Source organism: Antechinus flavipes, chromosome 4, assembly GCF_016432865.1.
Source record: "Antechinus flavipes isolate AdamAnt ecotype Samford, QLD, Australia chromosome 4, AdamAnt_v2, whole genome shotgun sequence".
Classification (NCBI taxonomy): Eukaryota; Metazoa; Chordata; class Mammalia; order Dasyuromorphia; family Dasyuridae; genus Antechinus; species Antechinus flavipes.
In genome coordinates, this window is record NC_067401.1 from 249,401,342 (window position 1) to 249,422,104 (window position 20,763).

The 20,763-nt window shown below is 35.3% G+C and overlaps 1 protein-coding gene across 3 annotated transcripts in view; it reads left to right on the top strand.

Moving 5' to 3' along the window:
- The first annotated feature begins 1,820 nt into the window (after positions 1-1,820).
- SH3BGRL2 (SH3 domain binding glutamate rich protein like 2) overlaps positions 1,821-20,763 on the top strand; it is a 94,069-nt gene continuing 75,126 nt past the window's right edge. For 2 of the 3 annotated variants that reach the window (XM_051997312.1, XM_051997314.1), the window contains exon 1: positions 1,821-1,919. In XM_051997312.1, coding sequence (XP_051853272.1) covers positions 1,875-1,919 — 45 coding nt within the window. In that variant the 5' untranslated portion in view covers positions 1,821-1,874. Of the gene's footprint in view, positions 1,920-2,660; positions 2,700-20,763 lie in introns of those variants that run through there. The other variant, XM_051997313.1, reaches the window with a different exon arrangement.

Genomic DNA, 20,763 nt, shown 5'->3' on the forward strand with positions numbered 1-20,763 from the left:
TGTTAAGGAAATTTCCCTTATAGTTTAAATCATACTCTGCAAATTTTACCCTTTGTTCCTTATTTTGCCCTCTGAGACCAAATAGAGCATTCTCTTACAATGACAACCCTTTATCAGTATTTATTTTGGAAGGTTACCAAATTGCCTGTGCTCTCTCATTTTCTCTCTATATCTCTGGCTCTTTCAGTCTCTCCTTCTAGTCTCTGATTGTCTCTGGGTTTCTGTGTGTCTCTCTCTTCCTCTTTCTTTCTGTAGATCCCTCCGCCCTAGGTATTAATTAACATTTTACTAGAACTGGGCTAACCTTCCCTGCTGAGATAAGAAAGTAAATATAGGACTACAGGTAGAAAATGGTTCATTTTCACTACCGAGGAAGAGCCTTGTATTTTTTTTTTTTTTTTGATCATAGAATTTTCCTGAAGTATTAACAATAACAAATGGCATACATGTGTGACATGAGGGAATAGGGATGATAAATGGACATCCTCCTTGTTTCACTGGTATCCATTCAATATAAAGAGAATTCAAAGATGGCTTCTCAGAACATTGGGTGGATCCCTGAGAAAGATTTATGGGAGGACACAGAAGTTTCACAAGGTAGCCAGGTATGGATGAATTGCCATTTTGCACAGTTGAAATCAATGGTGAACAAAGTGCATTTATTCAATAACAACTCCCTGGAAAAATGTGCTGGAAAATCTGTAATTAAAAAAGGCACACATTTATCTCAACTTTAGAAATTACTTGCAATGAAGTAAAACCCTACCAGAGTGATTTCCACTTTTTATGTACTTTGTATTTATGTATTTCAAGGTTCTCAATATTTCTCGTCACAGTTTTCCTATTAAAAAAAAATTGATTACATTTCCAACTTTCAAAATGAACGGAAAAAACCCTCATAAATTTTAACTAGTTACAGAGCAATCTATAGAACAAACAGTTCTAACATTGGCGGCCCTAGCCTATCTCCCCTCCAGGAAGCATCCGCCTGACCGATTCTGGGACGAGTTTTCAAAGTGGGGTTCCTAAGAATTACACAAGTCCACCTACTCGAGAACTGCCCACCAGGAGTTTATTTATTTTGCCTTTTCCCCCCCCCCCCCCTTTTTTTTTTTTTTTTTAAATTTATCATCAGTGACTTTCCTGGTCAGAATAAATGGAAAGAGTATTAAGTGTCAAATTTGGATTCTAGGGTTCAAATTCAAAGTCTTCCACTTGCTACGTGTGTGACCTTGGACAAGTAACTTTGACGATCATAGTCTTTTTTCCCTTCCCCCTCTTTCCCCCTCTCCCCCATCACCACATCTTCCCTAACCACCCATCCCATTTTACAAGGGAGGAAACTGAGGTTTAAGGAGTTCAGGAATATTCCCTGTTCGGCTTTAGTTTCATCCTCAGCAAAAAAAGTAGGAGCCAAGTACCAAGCGAAGTCCCTTCTAGTACAATTCTCTTTGGCTGTCCTTTGAAATCAATTTTTACTGCTCCTCACCAACCTTGGCGGAAAGCCTCCTTCCACACCTCTCAGGCAATGGGTCAAACTACAAGTCCCGCCAGCCCCTGCGGCTCGCCTCCTTCCCCGCCCCCGCCCCTCCCGCGTATCTCCCTAGGCTGGCGGCTGGGCTGGAGCTGGGCTTTTATCTCCCGGCTGGCGCTGGTCGAAGCCAGATCCCGTAGTCCTCTGAGACGTCAGGCTGCAGTACTCGTTCCGCTCCGCATCCTCAGCCCGCGCTCGCGCCTCCCGTTGGAGCACCGTCTCCCCCATCCGCACCCTGCCTCCAACCGGGCGAAAAGTCGCTGGGGGGTCCAACCCCGACTGTCCAGCTCTCAGCCCTCCAGTCTCCTCTCAAGTAAGGGGCAGCGGATGAAGTGAGACGATGGTCATCCGAGTGTTCATCGCCTCCTCCTCAGGCTTTGTGGCGGTGAGTGAAGCAGGGGCGCTGGAGGGTGAGGAGGAGCAGCCCTGCCCGGATTGGGGACCACCGGAGACCGTGGCTGTTCCCTGGCCGTAATGGGTCCCTAGCCCGGCTCCCGGCGGGGCGGGAGCCAAACTTTGCAAATGAGAAAGAGAAGGTGGGAACTTGGCAGCTCCACCTATAAACCCACTCCGAGGTTACAGTCTGGGAGAAGATAACTGGGTCTATAGCTAGGAGGGACCTTTGGGGTCTTGAAGTCCAGCCTCTTCACCTCAGTTTACAGGTAGGGAAACTGAGAGGCCCAAAAAAGGGAAACGACATGTCCAAGGTCAGGCAGGGAGTCCGTGAAAAAATCGATATTTGAGCCTCGAGTTCCTGACTCCAGATCCCACATTCCTCCCTCTAGGAAAGAGAGTTCTCCTGCCTCATTCCTTCCCCACCTATAGGGTCATACATTTAAAGCTGTAAGGAATCTCGGAGATTATCCAGTCCCATTCCTTCCTTTCACAGATGAAGAAACAGTTCCAGAAAAGGTTAAGGGACTGGGTTTAAATATTTTCTACTTAGATAAAAAATGAGAGCACTACGGGAGTTTTGACTTCAAATTTAGCACTCTTGTCTACAAGGGACCAAGCAGTCCCCTTCGAGTTTTTGGAAACTCTCTTCTTTCCACCTGATTATCATATCATAGAGTTAAAACTGGATCTAATACGACTCCCTAATCAATCATCAAGCATTGATTAATCATCATGTGCCTGGCAGATGAAGAAACTGAGGTCCATCAAGGTAAATATCCATAGTCCCTCAGGGAATAAGAGACATTGGAGAGATTGCAACATAGGTTTTCTACCTCTGAATCAGAATTCCTTCCAGAGGGGAAGACGAAGATGGCTATTGGCTCTCCTCTTCCCTGACTCCAATCAATCCCCTAATTCCTAGATTTAGGGTTAGAATGGATTTTAGGGATGATCTTTCCCAACCCCATCACTGGGATGAATTGACTTGGCCAAGGTCACACTAAAGTAGTAAGTTATCCAAGTCCACTGATCTGAGACCCAATGCTTGTAGATCACACTCTTGGACTGTATGGGACTCAAGAATTGGGGGTGAGGGACAAGAGGATGAACAATGCTTCTTGGCAATGCCTTTTGGGAGCACATCAGAGAAAATTTTCTTTTTTCTAGTGTTCTCCTTTGCATCTTGAGTCTTTTAACCATTTTTTCATTGGCTATGCCAAGTCCATTGTTTTGTTTTTAAATTTAGCTCCCAAAGGAAACATTTAAATGGGAACCTCCTCCCTTCTGTTCCACACTACCTTCCTCCAATATATTTCTGCAGCTTTGTCTGGGTCCAAAGAAAGGCAAACCAGGTTTTTCCTGCTCTGTCAGTTTTTAATGGTCACTCATAAAAGTAGTTCCTCCCTTTAGTGATACCTAAAAATGTAATAAATGTTTGTTTCAGTTACATATTCTTGCTTGATTTATCTCTGGCCATGCTGGACATTTATCTCTTAGTAATTTAGAATTTAGATCTAGAAGGGATCTCAAAGAATATCTAGTCTAGGTGTCCAGAACCCTCCAAAAGATCTCTGAATAGATTTTAGGGGGTTTGTGAAATTAGAAGGAAAAATAAATTCACATCTTGATTCCTCCTAACATCTAATTGAAATTTAGTGTTTCCTTCCTTGACACACAAAAAGGTTAAGAACCTTTGATCTAATCCAGCCATATCATGTTACCGATAAGGAAATTGAATTTCTGGGAGGTACAGTGACTTTCCCAAGGTGACAGAGAAGAATACCAGAGACAGGATTAAAAATAAATCTATATAGAGAGGTAGATATAATTTGTTTTTCCAATACCTTTATTTCCAAAATATTTTTCTTCTCCCTCCCTTACTCAGAGTGATTCCTTATAACAAGGAAAAAGAAAAAAAAAAACCTCAGGGAAACTTAGCAACACATTAACCATAACTGATAATGTTCCACACCCAAAGGATCGTAGATTTAAGACTGGGAAAGACTTGGAGATTTTGGAATCCAATTTTCTTCATTTTACAGATGAAGAAACAGATCCAGAAGTATGAAAAATTTGTTCAAAGTTACCCAGGTATTAAATAGTAGAGATGGGGTTTGAATATATGCCATATATATATTTTAGCTGCTATTTGGAGATAGTTGTTACTGTATGTTTTAGCCTTGGGATAAAAGCAGTGAGGAGAGCAAGTCTCATTTAAAGAGCCAGAGAGTTTTCCTTTAAAAAAATTGAGTTGACATCTCATACTGCAGGAGTAATCTGTACTAGAGTTAGTGCAATTTAAATTTCTTGAATGGGCAGTTAAAAGTTCATATTAAATTTATAAGCATATCCTAATATTAACAAATGCTTCATTAAGACAAGAATCTTAACATGCCTAAAGAAATGAAGGGGTTTCACTAATTTCTTGCCCTGTACTTGGGTGGAGTAATTTTATAGTGGATTCTTTCCCAAAGGGATTGGTGGAATTAAATATAGGCTGTGATGGCTTATAAACCATCATAAGCATTTTAATTACAAGAGAAATCAACTCCAGAATACTGAGGCATTTGCCCAGAGAAAAATGGTGGGAAGTTATCATTTTGGCTAGGGAGGTTTGTGTGAGGTTTTTGTAATTTTGTTTCTTTTGCTGCTGCTTAGTCATACCTATTTACTATAAATTTCCCCATTAAGTCACAAATCATGTTTCTGAGAAGAGTCTGTCTTAGGAGTGACAATGACTGTCTAAATGTATCCTTCAGTGAGGACGTTAGAAGGCTTTCACTTTTATCCCTGCCCCCTGTGCTTTAATAATTCTGTTCATGAGTTTTTATTTACTAAAGGAAGGGTAGTAATGTCTTCTAGAGATTCAGGCTAGACCTAGGCCTGATTGTCAGGAATTAACTTGTCATATTAATAACTGGATTCATGGGTAATGCAAATCAAAGTAGTTATGTATGACCAAATCTTTCTTTCTCTCTTTAAAAAACAAAAAAAACATTTCTTTTCATTGAAAAGAACACTGGACTGGGAATTAGGAGATCTAAGTTCTCATCCTTGTCTTGCCACTCAGTGATGCCCTATACTGGACAAATTGCTTCACCCCTCTGGGCCCTTGAAGTTTTTAAATTCAAGCTAGGGAATATATAGAATAAAGGGCTGTGACTGGATGATCTCAAGATCTCTTATAAGCACTAACATTCATCCTTTCAATCATGAATCATAGAGATGGAAGGGACTTTAGGGATCATCCAGGCTAGAGGTTCTCAAACTCTTTATGTTCTTAAAAATTGAGGATCCTTTACTAAGAACTTTTGTTTATGGGCATTATATCTATCTCTATTTACTGTAGTAGAAATTAAAATGTCTTAGTTTATTAAAATAGTTTTGAAATGTGAACTCCATGAAAGTAAGGGTCTTGGAAACCTTCAGCTTCCCTGGACCTTGAGAACCACTGATATAGCCCAATCCATACCCTCCAAAGAATTTCCACTGCCACATAGTTGATAAGTGGTCACTCAAGCTTCTACTTGTGAGGTATAAGCCAGTGCTTCCAGAGGTAGACTTTTCCACTAGCAAAGTTTTTCCTTGTATCAGGCCTAATCTGCCACTTTGTAACTTTCACCCATTTGTCCTTGTTCTTCCCACTGAGGCTAAAAAGTCTAATCTTACTTTTCCTCATTACATCCCTTTCAGTGCTTAAGGGCAGCTCTCTTTCCCCCACTGAGTCTTTTCTTCTTTGTGAATTGACTGAATCTGGATAATTTCCTGAATAAAGTCCATTATTTTGTGTAGATAGGTCCTTAAAGTACCTTTATTTCTTTTCTTTAGTGTTTAACTCTGTGGCATCTGTATTCTGTTCAATATAATGCCTTACAGGTATTCTAACAGAGCTTGGCATGAACAGTTAGAAATACTTAGCAGTTGTATACTCACAGCTAATGAAAACTAATTATCCATTTCAATGGACTTCTGTATAAACACTGATTCTTTTCAGGTTTCAAACAATAGACATTCATTGAGGCTGCCTAACGGTAATATCCTATCCCATTAACCAATAGTTCACTTTTTCTGTAATAATTCAATACTGATTTTTTGGTAATTCTGGAGACTGTACCCAAATACAGGAATTAATAATTATTCCAAGAAATAATGAGCTGTTTATAGATTTCATTTAGGTCACCTGGGTCATCTGGCTGGGCAGAATTAATGGGGACTTATTGCTCTCCTACTAGTTATAAGCCTGGAAATAAAGCCCAGTTTCTCCCCCTCAAATAAACATAGTGATCATATTCACAATTTCATTCTTCATAAAACCTAGAGGTTTTAGTTCTTTCCAGAAAAGAGTACACACACACACACACACACACACACACACACACACACAGTCTTAGTTGTCCCAAATGAACAAAAATGACATGATCTTACCATGATTGGACTCTGGAAGAATAAATAGTTGGCTCTGTAAGTTACTTTGGCTTTGGCAGAGTCTTAGATAGCTGAGGTAAGAACTAGATTGAGCCAAGTAAGTAATTTATCAGGGGCTGCTTAAAAAGAGAAGCATTGTGGCTTAGTGAATAGAGAGTTTGCTTGGTATCAAGAAGACCTACTTTCAAATCTGGCCTCTGACATATACTAGCTATGTCACTTTGAGCAAGATAATTAAGCTTTCAATGCCCCCAAACATCTTTCCAACTTGATAAATTGCAGATGAGTTTCTCTGTGTCAATGGAGGAATTTCTTGGTACTGGGAATCTTCACACTGATAATGCCACAACAGAAAAAAACAAAACAAAACAAAAAATTGGACTAACCAGGCCTAACTTTGAACAGTGATTGCAAGTTAAAATTCTCGCACCCTATTCTAATTCGTGTGACTTTAGGCAATTCTGTCAATTCCGTCATTTCCGTGAGGCTCCAGATTCTGAGTTTCATTGTCAAGAGATTTGGGAAGAGGGAATCCCAGGGATTCTTCTATCCATCCCTAAGGAATCATCTGTCCCAGAGGGATTTGATGTATATTGAACTGTAGAGGAAATGGAATTGAAGAGACATTGTAAGTGCTTATGAGACTTGAGGCAGGAGATACCTGCCTTCCTGAAATATATAATCTAGTAAAAGTTGGGGGAAAATGTGACACATATACAGGCAGTACAGACCAGAGTGGCACAATGGATAAATTGTAACTTTAATTTTATATTGTACATATACATACATTTTATATATTATATATAGCATATACACATATGCAGATATATATTATATTGCTTTATGTGAATTTAGATGTGTGTATATATTTGCACATATACACATAAAATATACATTTATAGTTATAATTTATCTAATGTGCTATTGTTTATGTACACACATGCATGCACTCTTAACATTGACAAAACCTATTTCACTGTGAAGTAATAAAATATTCTGTGATATTGTATATATTTGAAAATTGTATATATATTATGTAAATGAAAGTTGGTATAATCCTAATAAGTGGCCATTCATTTAAATATTAGACCTATACTGGTCCTGAAATCAAGAAGTCTTGAGTTCAAATCAGATCTCAAGCTATGGGACATTGGGAAAGTCACTTAACTTCTAACTGCTTTGGGGTCCTTAACTGTCAAATGAAGACAATAATATCACTTATCTCAGTGCTGTTGGGTAAGTAAAATGAGAAGATATTGTCAAGTTCTTGGCACAGTACCTGGCATATAGTGGGTACTTAATAAATGCTTGATCCCTTTTATTTCCTAGAACATGTTAAGTGAAGTACAAACAGCTTAAGATAGATCTGAGAAAGTGACAATCTCAGTTCTCCCCAGAAAATGGAGGCCTTAAAGTATTTGAAAAGGTAATATTAATAGGCTTTTTTAAAATTAAAAGGAGGAAGTTGCAATAATAATCATTCAAAAAATCTTGCTTCTCCTTATTTTATGTATAGCACTATACTAAATGCTATTGCGTAGAATGGTCAGAGTGGAATGAAAGAGAATACCAACAAATCAGAGGACATGAATTTGTAGAGTGTGGAAAGCACTGAACATATAGTCACAAAATCTTGAGTTGTTACCTGGCTTGGCTTTTTGGTATCTGAGTAACCTTCACTAAATCACTTAGCCTTTTTGACCTCATTAGTCTCATCTGTAAAAGGAGAAAGTTGGCTCAGGTGATTCTAAGGTCCCATTCAACTTTGAATCCTGTGCTTCTATCTTCTGTCCTTATGGTACTTACTATTAAACTGTATAAATTAATACTTCTGCTAATAAAAAGGACATGTCATAAAGACACATTTCTTTGTCAGAAACTTTACAATCTAAAGTAGAAATGATAGACTGGGCCTAAGAATACTTTCTAGATTGGCTGATATGGGCATTTGCTTCTAGATACTAATACATCAATTGTAATTTAAAAAAATTAGGAATTACAGAGATTTCTCCAGGGAGAAAAATAATTTCCTTTCTGCTTCAGAAAAATTTTAAACTAGGGTCAAAGTCTGCAATGACAGATACCTCAGTATATCCGGTATCTGTGATTGATCAATGAAGTATATAAGTCACTGCCTTTCTCTGGAAGAAGGTGGTCTTTGAGAGTCTGTTATGCCCCCAAAATTCATCAGTTATGGTAATGAACCTTTCCAAGCTTAAATAAATTGTTCTTCAAACAATATATACATTCAATCTACCATCTGACTTTTACTTGAATCCTTTCCAGCTTGGTAGTACCCAAAGCTTTTTGAAGATTCAGAGCCATCTCTACATCATGAAGAAGGTTCAGGAATGGTTGTTTTATGGAGAAATAAAAGAAATAGCTTAAAGTTTATATACTGGTGTAATTGAAACTTTGAAACTCATTCATATTAAAATACAATCAATCAATCTTGAAGTATAAGTGAGTAAAATGAATGCTTTCCTGTTTTTATAGGTGGATGAGGCAAGAACTGGTTTAACAATTGATAATATGGAAAGAATGTTATGACTTAATGTAAATAAAGCAGTTCTAGAACACTATACATACTATGATTATTTAAGAGAAAAAAAAATGCACTAGGTACAGTGGAAAGGGTTTGGAATTGGAACCAGATTCCTTTACTACTTTTGTGACTTTGGTTTATCCTCTTTAGTTCTCAGTATTCTCATATACAAAATAAGCCAAATGATCTTTGAGATCCTTTATAATTCTTGATCTGTGATCCTTTATCATTTGAATATTAAAATTTTAGGCAAAAGAAAACACTATTCTATGGAAATATGTTTAAGAGGATTGCATATGTTTAACATATCAGATTGCTGTCTTGAAGAGGAAGGAGATAAAGAGGAGAAAAATTTGGAACACAAAATCTTACAAAAATGAATGTTGAAAAGTATCTTTACATGTATCTGGAAAAATAAAATATTACTGAGAAAAAAAAAAAAAAAAGAAAACGCTATTGATTCTGCACAGTTGTTTTTGTTTACTTTCCACGACAACCTGAAGCTCAGGAACTTGTCACTACCCTGTAATTTAACAAAAATCTCCTAAGCACCTGCTTTGTAAAACATATTATATTTAGTGCCAATGATATAATGACAAAATCTGAAGGGAAATATCAAAGGAGTACTACTCCTAATAATAAATGCAGATGTTATACATGTAAAATAATTTTCAGTTATAAGTAGTTTTAACTGTCTATTTGTTTTTGCTGTTTAAAGTCAAGTATAAAAATTTTTGAAAAGAGAATTTCTATAGTTGCAAAATAACAGTTAAATTTCATTTTTATCAATGAACATTAAAAAGTCCTGACTAAGCTCTAGTTATGATTAAATTATCTCAGTGGACAAAGCTGAATTTTTAAAGGTGTCAAAGGGAGTATTTGTTCAGCTGTTAACCTTCAGCAAACTTGACCTCTAAGTTCTAATTGCAGATGAAATTTTTTCTTTCTCATTTACAAAATACTTTTTAAAAGGACATGTTTTGTTCTGACTTTAATTTTGAATGTAGGATGGTTTAGTTAAAAATATGAACCAACTTTTATTGATTCAAATACACAGTACAAATTTTATTAATTTGCTTTTATATGATTCACTTTACATTTTGATTGATTAAAACTCAAAGGGAAAATGGCATTAGATTCCCCAAGTTATAAACTTTATGATGAGTTTGCCTCTTTCTCTTGCTGGGTCACATTGAATGCTCATTAAAATTTTGGGGAAAAGAAAACACTCCTGACTCTACATAATTGTTTTTTGTTTACCTTCCAAATGAAGTTCAGGGACTTGACATTGAACCTTTCTGTTCAGTATTTTTGGCTGATCTTAATGCATCATAGCCCAGGGAAGCAGGAAACCTGCTTCACATAGCTCACACAGCTTGTAGAAGGAATTTATAACAGTGCTAAGCTTTTATTTTGGACTTGTTCCCTTAATAGGTCCCTCCTGATTGGTACCACCAAGACTATTATTCCCAGTAATAGTTACAGTAGACATAGTTATTGGATTAGTTGGATTAATTCACAGAAGTTTGGAAGAGCATAATTCAGTTTTTTCCTTTAAGGCCCATTATGTGTTCAATCAACATGCTAAACATCCAAGAATAAAAATCTAGTCAAATGGTGCTCTACTGCATCATTGGTTCTCCTCTAGGACATTCTCCTAGATCAGTTTCAATGCAAGAATACTAAAAGCTTATTTAGAAATTGATTTGAATCATCAGGATAGCCTAGAACTAAGCTGGTCTTCAGAGGGCTTCCTGTACCCTTGGGTCTTTTGGAAGTTGTTTACTTTTTCATTAGAAGGGGATTGATAGGAAGCATCTCTCAGCATTGTTATAAAACTCTCATATCAGAGGAAAGTAAATCAGTTAATCAACCAACCATTTTATCAAGCACCTATTTTGTGCCAGGCATTGTGCTAGGCAAAGATCAACAAAGAACCTTTCTCACAAGCCAGATCAAATTATTAGACTAGACTTAAATATAGAGGGTGATAGTCACACTATGTTGTTTCAAATTCCTATCAATCAAAAAAAAAAAAAAAATAGATGTGGAAATAGCTCCTTGTCCTCTTGGATTTAATAGCATGGAAAGCAGAAGATTAGTACCTGGATAAATAGAAGTAACTTTTCTGGACAAGAAGTAGCTCAATTTTATGTGATAAACAGATACTGATACAATGCCTGTCAATAAAAACACAGCAGTTTTTATACCTTGGATAAATTCCCTGGACCTGGGATAGCCTGTACCAGTGCAGATTACAACTCAAGTTTTTTTTTTACCCTGTGTGATTTTAGTCTTTTTCCTTTAAAACAGAGCTGGTGGCTAAGTAGATAAAACAATGGGCCTAGACTGGAAGGAGTTCAGATTTGGCCTCTAAATACTTAACTAGCTGGGTAATACTGGCCTAGCCACTTAACCTCTGTTTGCCTCAATTTCCCTATTTAACAGAAGCAGACTGTGGCACTTTTCTGAGGGCCCTGTGGCCTGGTAACAAAGAAAGCTCATAGGGGCCACCATTTTCACCAAAGACTTTGAGTGAGAGCTGACCAAGTCTTTTATACTTACATGAACCTTCCTTCTAATTGGCTTGGCACTATATCATTGGGACCTCCTATGGCAATTCTGATTGATAGATATTTTAATGAGGAGCTAGAATAAAAGTTCTCACTTCCTCACATTGAGAAAAGCAGTGGATCAGCCCTCAGATGTGGTCAATCACATACTTCTGACTCCTAAGGAATGTCTCAGTTGCTAACATTCTTAACAAGAAAAACATAAGGCATCTCAATCAGGTTTTCTCCCTTTTATTTGGCTATTTCTCCCATTTATAAACTGGGTCACCCCAAACTTTAATGAACGAAACAAGGACTAGATTCCTACTTCTTTGATAGAGTCTTATGCAAACTGGGAACATTTATAGACTAAGAAGAAAGGGTCCCACTTGGATGGGGCCCACCCAAACTAATTAAGGAGCAGATGCCTTGGGGGGTAGGAGTGATCACTTTACTCTGATCCAAGGCCTTCAGAGATTGTTTAGCTTGTTCAGAGGTAGGGTCTTGTCAAAAATAGGAAAAAGTATGGATCACAAGTTAATTGGTTATGGTATAATAGCCCAATATTAATTTCCCTCCTATGTGACCAATTTAAAAGTAAAATAAAACCCTTGTAACAAATATGTATAGTCCATGCAAAACCAATTCCCACATTGTCCATGTCTAAAAATGTATGTTTCTTTCGCCATCTTGACTCTGTCTCTTCTTAGTAAGGAGGTGGGTTGACATTTTTCTTCAGTCTTTTGATAATAGTGTGGTCATTACATTGATCAGAATTTTTAAGTCCCTTAAAAATTATTTACATTTATAATGTTCTTATTATAAAGATTGTTCTCTTGCTCTGCTATTTCATTCTGCCTCAACTCACAAAAATTTTCTCAGGTTTCTCTAAAGTCATCTCTCTTTTTGTTATTGGTAATGGTTTTATTTAGAAATATGGATTGTAGTGAAGCATAGGGGTAATTAAATTGCCCATCAGGATATAGGCAAAATAGTAAAACAAACTAATATATATGCAGTCACAAATATTATTTCCAGGGATTTCAAATTATTATTTTTTAAATTTATTGTCATGTTACTTAGTGAATCTTAAAGTATAGGTTTTTTTCCAGGTGATTGATTCCCAAAAAAATCACCAGTCTTTTTTAATCTTTAAACTTCTTATATGATATTTTTTTTGCTTATTGCCTGTGAACACATCCAGGTCTTTCTCTCCAAAAGAAAACAATATCCTCTTTTGACCCTGCCATCCTTTTAACATATTATCATATTTTCCCATTCTTTAAGATAAAGCCATCTCTTTAGACATTCATATAGTATAATATATTCTCTTACATTCATATGCATAATTTATTCACCCATTTCTCATCTGATAAGCATTTCTTTAGTGCATTGCCACTACTTAAAGAGTGGCTATATAAATATTTTTGTACATATGAATCCTTTTCCTTTTTATTTAATTTCTCAATAGTAAAAATCAATAGCGGCATCTCTGAGAAGTCATAGGGTATGTACTGTTCAGTGACTTTTTTTGTGTATATGAGAGGCAGTTGGGCTTAAATGACTTGCTCAGAGTCATACAGATAGTAAGTGTCAAGTGATTTGAGGCCCGTTTTGAACTCAGTTTTTAACTTCAGGGTCAGTACTTTATTCACTTTATCACTTAGCTGGCATGACTTTTTTATTCTAATTCCAATTTTCCAGAATAGCTAAACCAATCTGTAAATCCCTAACTCTTCCAACACTTGCCATTTTTCTTTTTTTTTTTTCTCATTGTCAAATCTGATAGCTTTGAGGTAGAATCTCAGAGTAATTTGCATTTTCCCTAATCATTAATTATCTGAAGTTTATAGATATCTATATGTATAGCTATGTATATTTAACATATACATATATTTATATATGTGTTAGATAGCTTTTGATATCTTTTGAGAACTGCCAATTTGTATCCTTGGACCATATATCAGTTGGTGAATGGATCTTATTATAATTTTGAATTGGTTCCCTATGCATCTTAAAAATGTCTTCTGTCAGAAAAAAAAATTGCTGCAAATATTCTTTTCCTGGTTGCTAGTTTCTTTTCTAATTTTAGCCGCATTGGTTTTGGTTGTGCAAATTTTTAATTTTTATGTAATGAACGTTTTATGTTCTGTCATCTTTATACTTTATTTCATCATGAACTTTTACTATGGCCTACTTAAATTATATCTTTCTTGATTGTGTTTTGGGTTACCTAGTTTTGATGTTTTGAAGATTGTGATGTTCCCATGATTTGGAACCATATGGTATCACTAACAAGTTAACTCCCATGAGTATTTTAACCTAATGTAAGATTCCTTGGTAGATGCAACTATAGAGATAATTGTGTAGAGTAGTTCAAGATTCTGTATTCTGGGCTCCTTAGAGATATTTACTGTTGTTGTGGAGATAACTTGTACATATTTCAAATAGAAGAGTAACTCCTTATCAGTGGTGAAATTCTCCAGTTGCTCCTACTTGCAGATGACATTGTGCTGATTAAATCAAACCCCAGACTGTAGGAGGCCTCCTGACTGAGATCACAGATAATCAAATGAGATCCATTTAGTACTCCACACAAGGGGAAAAAAAAGTAGATAAAAAGAATATATTGATACCCATTTGGATAGGCAATTTGTGGCCTTTGTCCATTAGTACATCTTTTGAATAGAATCTGCGTACAATGAATTAGATCCAGAAATGAACAGAGAAGGAAAGCAGACTGAATTAATTCCAACGGGAAATTGTGCAGCATTTTCAGTGATAATAAACTGTTCCCCAACAGAGGAAGACATCAGTAAAATGCTAAACAAAATAAAACAAAATAGTGTTAATATGATCCTGGTCAAGAAACTTAATTTCTGTTTGCCTTAGTTTCCTCAACTATAAAATGGAAATAATAATAATACTTCAGGTTGTTGTGAGGATTACATGAGATAATATTTGTAAAGTACTTAGCACAGTACTTGGCTCAGACACTTAATAAATGTTTATTCTCTGTCCTCTTATGCATGTTTGTCAAAGTAAGTACAAGTCTTTTTTCTTTCTCATTCATGACATTTCTGTGTACATTGGAAGTATTCTTTCTGCTTAATTATGTTTATTAGGATAATTATTGAAAGATGGTCTCCAGTAGGTTTTGTGACATTTCAGTGAACTAAAACTCATTAACTGGAATTAAAAAAAAAAAAAGAAAAACTAAAAAACCCAGACCTGTAATTTCATTGGTATAGCGAATACAAAGGTCATTACCTTCTCTTCAGCTTAATCTTATAGAATTGCCTGGGCCTGTGTGAGTTACCTATGGTCAAATAGTCATTATATGACAAAGACAAGGACTTAAACCCAGATTTTTTCCCATTCTCTCTTCCCATTAAGCCACCTTGTTTCTCTTAAGTGGAATTTTTAATGGTGCTATAATTTTGGGCAAAAAATCAAATGGGGACAAAACAAATTGATGTCAAATTTACATATACATCCACACATATACATGCAGATTTAGTTCTCATTTTTTTCTCTTAGCTTACTATTGGAGCTGTAACGTGGTAGGACATAATTGTGATTCAAAAACATGATCCAGTAAACTGCAAATTCTCAATTATCAAAGAAACTCTAAATTCTATTTAGGATATACTACTAAAACAGGAAAGCAACATTTTAGAAAAATTCTTGATAAGATTCAAATAAAAAGCGATTATGTTTAACCCTTAGGTAACCAGAAAACTAATTTAGTTAGAACAGTCCATTCCCTAAGCATTCTCAATTTAATCAAGGTTCTTCTGTAATATTTTAATTACTACTGGGTATCTAATGCTTGCCCAATAGTAATTAAAGTTTTATAACTCGATGTAGTCTTTTTTGGATGCCTCTTTTATGTGCACTACTATGTTAGAAGTCACGGGTTAAAACAATTCTTTGAGTAATAAGGAACATTAGAATTTGACTTAAGGCTAAGATTTATATTCTAAGATATACCATTACTGGCTTTCATTCTAATTTGGACTGGAGCTAGAATATTCTGGGGCTGTGAGTGAGTATCATGGAAGAAAAGTATTATTTTTGTGAATTTTTTTAGAAAAACATTGTAATAACTTTCCAGTGATTATTTTCTTCTTCCCCCTACAAGGAAGTATAAATGTAACAAAGAATATTCCTTGTGCCAAGTATACTTTCTCTTAGCTTCACCCCTTAAAAATGTAGATGCTGCCTTCTGCAGAGGTTTGTTTTCCCCTTAAGACTCCCTTATATACATGTTTTTTCCACCCTTCATAAGAGGTTTTTTGAAGGCAGATATATATTTTTAAATTTTTTGCCTTTGTATCCTTAGATCTTAGCACAGTGACTCACACTAGTAAGCACTTAAAAAATTCATATTGATTGATAGATGTCTAACAGCTTAGACCTTGTTCTATAATTAAAGTCTGTTAACCTGGAAAAGGGCAGGTAGATGATAAAGTGAATAGGGTACAAGACCTAAAATTAGGAAGACTTATATTAATGAGTTCAGATCTGTCCTCAGTTACTAGTTATGTGACTCATATCATTGTTGACTTCAGTTTTGTCATCTCTAAGATAACCTGGAAAAGGAAATGGCAAACTACTTCAGCCAAGAAAACTCCAAATAGGGTCTCAAGAGTCAGACACAACTGAAAAATGACTAAACATCAAAATTTTGGCAAAAAATCACTTATTGTGAACATTCCTCCAAAATCTATTTCGTTAATAATCAGAATTCTAGTTTCTTCCAATGTTGGTTTCCTTTAATTTAAAAAAAAAAAAAACAGATCCATGATTTCATTAATATAAGGTACTCTCAGGGAGGAGAATCCCTTTAATCAATGCAAATTGGTTATTTATAATTTTATAATTTTTAGAGAGTTGGCTGGAGGACTAAAACGTTAAATAACGTTCTGGAGGATACATAGCCAGTATTATGTCAGAGCAAGGATTTGAATCCTTTTTCCTTTCTTCTTTGGACTTTCTATTATGTTGCAACAGGTGGCAAAGTACAGTCAGGAATTGTAGATCCAGCCTAGGACAATTATTAGCTGTGGGACTTTGAGCAATTCGTTTAACCTTTGTCTGCCTCAGTTTCCTCATCTGTAGAATAGGAAAAATAGCATCTACCGCCCAAGACTGTTATTAGGACAAAATGAGATAATATTTAATTAATAACTGTTAACTAGCCAAGGTACTCTTCTTTTTATCTAAATTAAAAAATCACAGACTTGTGATTTAAAAGGGACCTCAGTAGCCAGTTATTCAAACACATAAACAAAAAAATTGACACTAAAATATACCCGAATAGTGTAAATGCAGGCTCTGCCTGAAGCTCTCCAGTGATAGGAATCCATAACCTTTTAAGGCAACCCAATTCACTTTTGAATAGCTTTTATGATTAGGAGCTAGGAATTATTACAAAGTTTTTTTGTTGGAATTATGCCTTTATTTGCCCATTTCAGTTTTTACCCCCTTGATCATGGCTTTTGTTTTTGTTTTTCTCTCTGGGAACAAACAGGACAAGCCTAATTCTCCTTCCACAGGTCAGCCTTCAAATTCTTGAATGCAGCTCTCATACGTCCCCTTGCGCCTTCTCTTCTCAGTACTTTGGATGGATCTTCATCTCACCATTTTGAGACCTATGTCATAAGGTTCTATTAATTGGGTAAACCTATAAAATGAGATGGAGATGCTTGCAATATGTAATCATTGGAAAAATAATGATCAAAACAGTGTAAAATGTTAACAATTATAAGGGACTTAGAGGCCACATCATTTAAATACAAATAGACCCAGAAGGGGCAAAATTAGTAAAATCACATAACTAATTAATGGCAGAGAGATGACTAGGAATTAGCCCTCTAAGGGCTGTATTATCTCTCCAGATTCACCAGTTTACTTTTGCTATTTTTAAAGATGTTTTGCTGATGCCTTTTGTTTTTATGCCTCAGTATTTTCTGGATATTAATACCCTGCCTTCACCTTACCCCCACTTTGAATCTTCCTTTGAAACAAAGTAAAGTAGCTAAGCAAAACTGACTATGATTTTGTCTCACAGTATATGCTAAATTCCACACTCATATACCTCATCTTTTTACAAAGGAAGGTATACTTCCTTATTTGCTTTCTGGAACCAACGTTAATTATTGAATATTTAGTTGGCTTTTTTAATGTTCATTTTGTTCACATTATGGTAATAAGGTTGTTATTATCTTCTTGAATCTGATTTTTTACCCTGTGTTCATATATTTTCTTCCTTTCTTTTTTTTTTTTTTAAGGATTTTTTTTTTTAATTAAAGCTTTTTATTTTCAAAACCTTCATGGATAATTTTTCAACACTGACCTTTGCAAAATCTCGTTCCAAATTTTCCTCCTTCAACCACTCCCCAGATGACAAGTAATCCAATATATGTTAAACATGTTAAAAAATATGTTAAATCCAATATACGTATGCATATTTACACAATTATCATGCTGCACAAAAAAAAAATCAGGTCAAAAAGGAAAAAAAAATGAGAAAGAAAACAAAATACAAGCAAACAACAACAAAAAGTATGAAAATGCTATGTTGTGATTTATACTCACTTCCTATAGTCTACTAGCTCTGGGTGTAGATGGCTTTTTTCATTACAAGATCATTGGAACTGGCCTCAATCATCTCATTGTTGACAAGAGCTCCATTCATCAGAATTGATCATCATATAATCTTGCTGTTGTCCTGTACAATGAGCTCCTGGTTCTGCTCATTTCACTTAGCATTAATTCATGTAAGTCTTCCCAGGCCTCTTTGAAATCATCCAGCTGATTGTTTCTTACAGAACAATAATTCCCTAACATTCATATACCGTAGCTTATTCAGCCATTCCCCAACTGATGGGCATCCACTCAGTTCCCAGTTTCTTGCCACTGCAAAAAGGGCTGCCACAAACATTTTTGTACAAGTAGGTCCCTTTCCCTCCTTTAAGATCTCTTTGGAATATAAGCTTAGTAGAAACAGTGCTGGACCAAAGGATATGCACAGTTTGAAAGTCTTTTGGGTATAGTTCCAGATTGCCCTCCAGAATGGTTGGACCAGTTCACAACTCCACCAACAAAGTATAGTTTTCCCACATCCTCTACAACATTTGTTATTATCTTTTCCTGTCATTTTAGCCAATCTGAGAGGTGTGTAGTGATACTTCAGAGTTGTCTTAATTTGCATTTCTTTGATCAATAGTGATTTAAAGCACCTTTTCAAATGTTCACATATTTTCCCACATTTCTCTGAATTCATCATTTTCTATAATTCACATTACATGTATATAATATAATTTATTCATCCATCACTGAAAAATGGGCACACATTCCAATTTCTTTGGGAAGTCGTAACAAACAGTAAAAAAACAGTGGTTTTTGCTATCACAAAGATCATTATTATGTTTGTTATTAGCCTGCTTAAGAATTTCCAGTCATTCTATATTGACTATAAGACATAGTATAGAAACATCTGATTGATATTTAAATCCTTTCACAGACTGGTTTTACTTAACTTTTAAAAATAGGCTAATTTCAAATTGCTATCCATATTGTTAGAGTCAATAAACATTATTACTCGCCTACTGCCTATGCTAAGTGCTGGGGATAGAAAGGCATTAACTAGTCTCTGCCCCTGATTGTAGCCTTAATAGATCCTTGTTGAATTGAATTATTATAGATATTGTCATGTATGTAGTTATTGTTTCTATCTTTACCTTCTTGTAGTTTATGCTCAGTAGTGAGATAACTAGCTGAAAGGATATGAGCAGTTAAGTGGTTTTTCTAACATAGTTCTAAATTGATTTCTAGAATGATTTTTGGCTGTACCAATTAAATATTAATATGCTTGTCTTTTCACAGCCCTTTCAACATTTCTAGTTTGGACAAGAGTTGAGGCCTTAAACTTATTTTAACTTGACCTTTCTCTTGTTATTATTAATAATTTGAAGCAGTCTTTCAAATAGTTACAAATGATAATTTGTAGTTCTTTTGAAAATTTTTGAAAAATTTTCATATCTTTTCATTACTTGGATATTGAGACCAAAGCTCCCTGTATCACATAGTCTCTTTAGTACAGAATTAATTCTGAGGTAAGCATCTCCAATTTTGTCCAAAAACATTAATCAGTTGATCATGTATTGAGCACCTGTGATGTGCTCAGCCCTGGAGGTAGGCCCTGTGAGAGATGAAGAAAAAGCATCAACAAGATAAAGATAAACAAGATGAAGAAAAGTCAATCAACAAGCATTTATTAAGCTCAAACTCAAACTGTATTGAGTAATAAGACCATAAAATAGGGTGAAGCTAGATTGTGAAAGATTTAAATGGTCAAATGGAGAATTTCTTCTCTAAAAGAATTTAGAAACTGATCAGGGAAAGAAGACTAGTTCATGAAACAGAAAATGAAACTTGAACTTGAAATCAATTACAAAATTATGTGGTTCTGAATTTCAACTAAAAAGTGTTTAGAGATGGAAGAGTAACAAGAGCAGCAGTAATCTTATTTGAATTCTAAGAATGTCAAGGATATTTCCCCTGCCCCGAGATTTCAACAGCACATTAAAAGGTTATGTTATAATTTATAAAATGGAACAAATGCCAGCACATCCCCTCACTTATTTAATCGGTGCTATCTTTTCCATTAGATTTGGAGATGATGGTAGCTTGTTCTCTTATTTATGTCTAACATTGGTTTGTAGAAGACATAGCCTATAGTGATACTTAAACATGAGTTTCATTCTAAAGGATAATTAGCAAGAATATGATAATTAATCATTATCTATTCAGATTTCTTTTTGACTTTTCAAATAAAATGGTATATTTTTAATCAATCAATCAGCATGATTTAAGAGTCTGAAAAAAAATATTTGCTCCATTCACTGTTATATCAAAATTAATTTTGCACTGAATAAGAGTTTCTAACTTTACCAATGAGGAGATCATTCTTTAAATAGAAGCTCCTTGAGAAAAAACATACATACTCTTGGCTTCTTATGATGTGGGTCCTTATCATTTGTTTTTGAATAAGTTTTCCATCAGAATGTTTAAAATTAATGTAGGGACCTTTCATACAGAGAGACTCAATCTACATAGGCAGGGTAGTATCTTCTTTGTAATTTACAATCTTATAGAGATTTGCCTAGACTTCTGAGAGGTCGTTACATCATACAACATATGTCATAGGCCTAGATTTTTCGGGCTCTAAGCTTATCTGTATTTATGATACTGTAGTAGTTTTCACTAATATATATACGGCAGACCTTTCTTATCAAGAGATC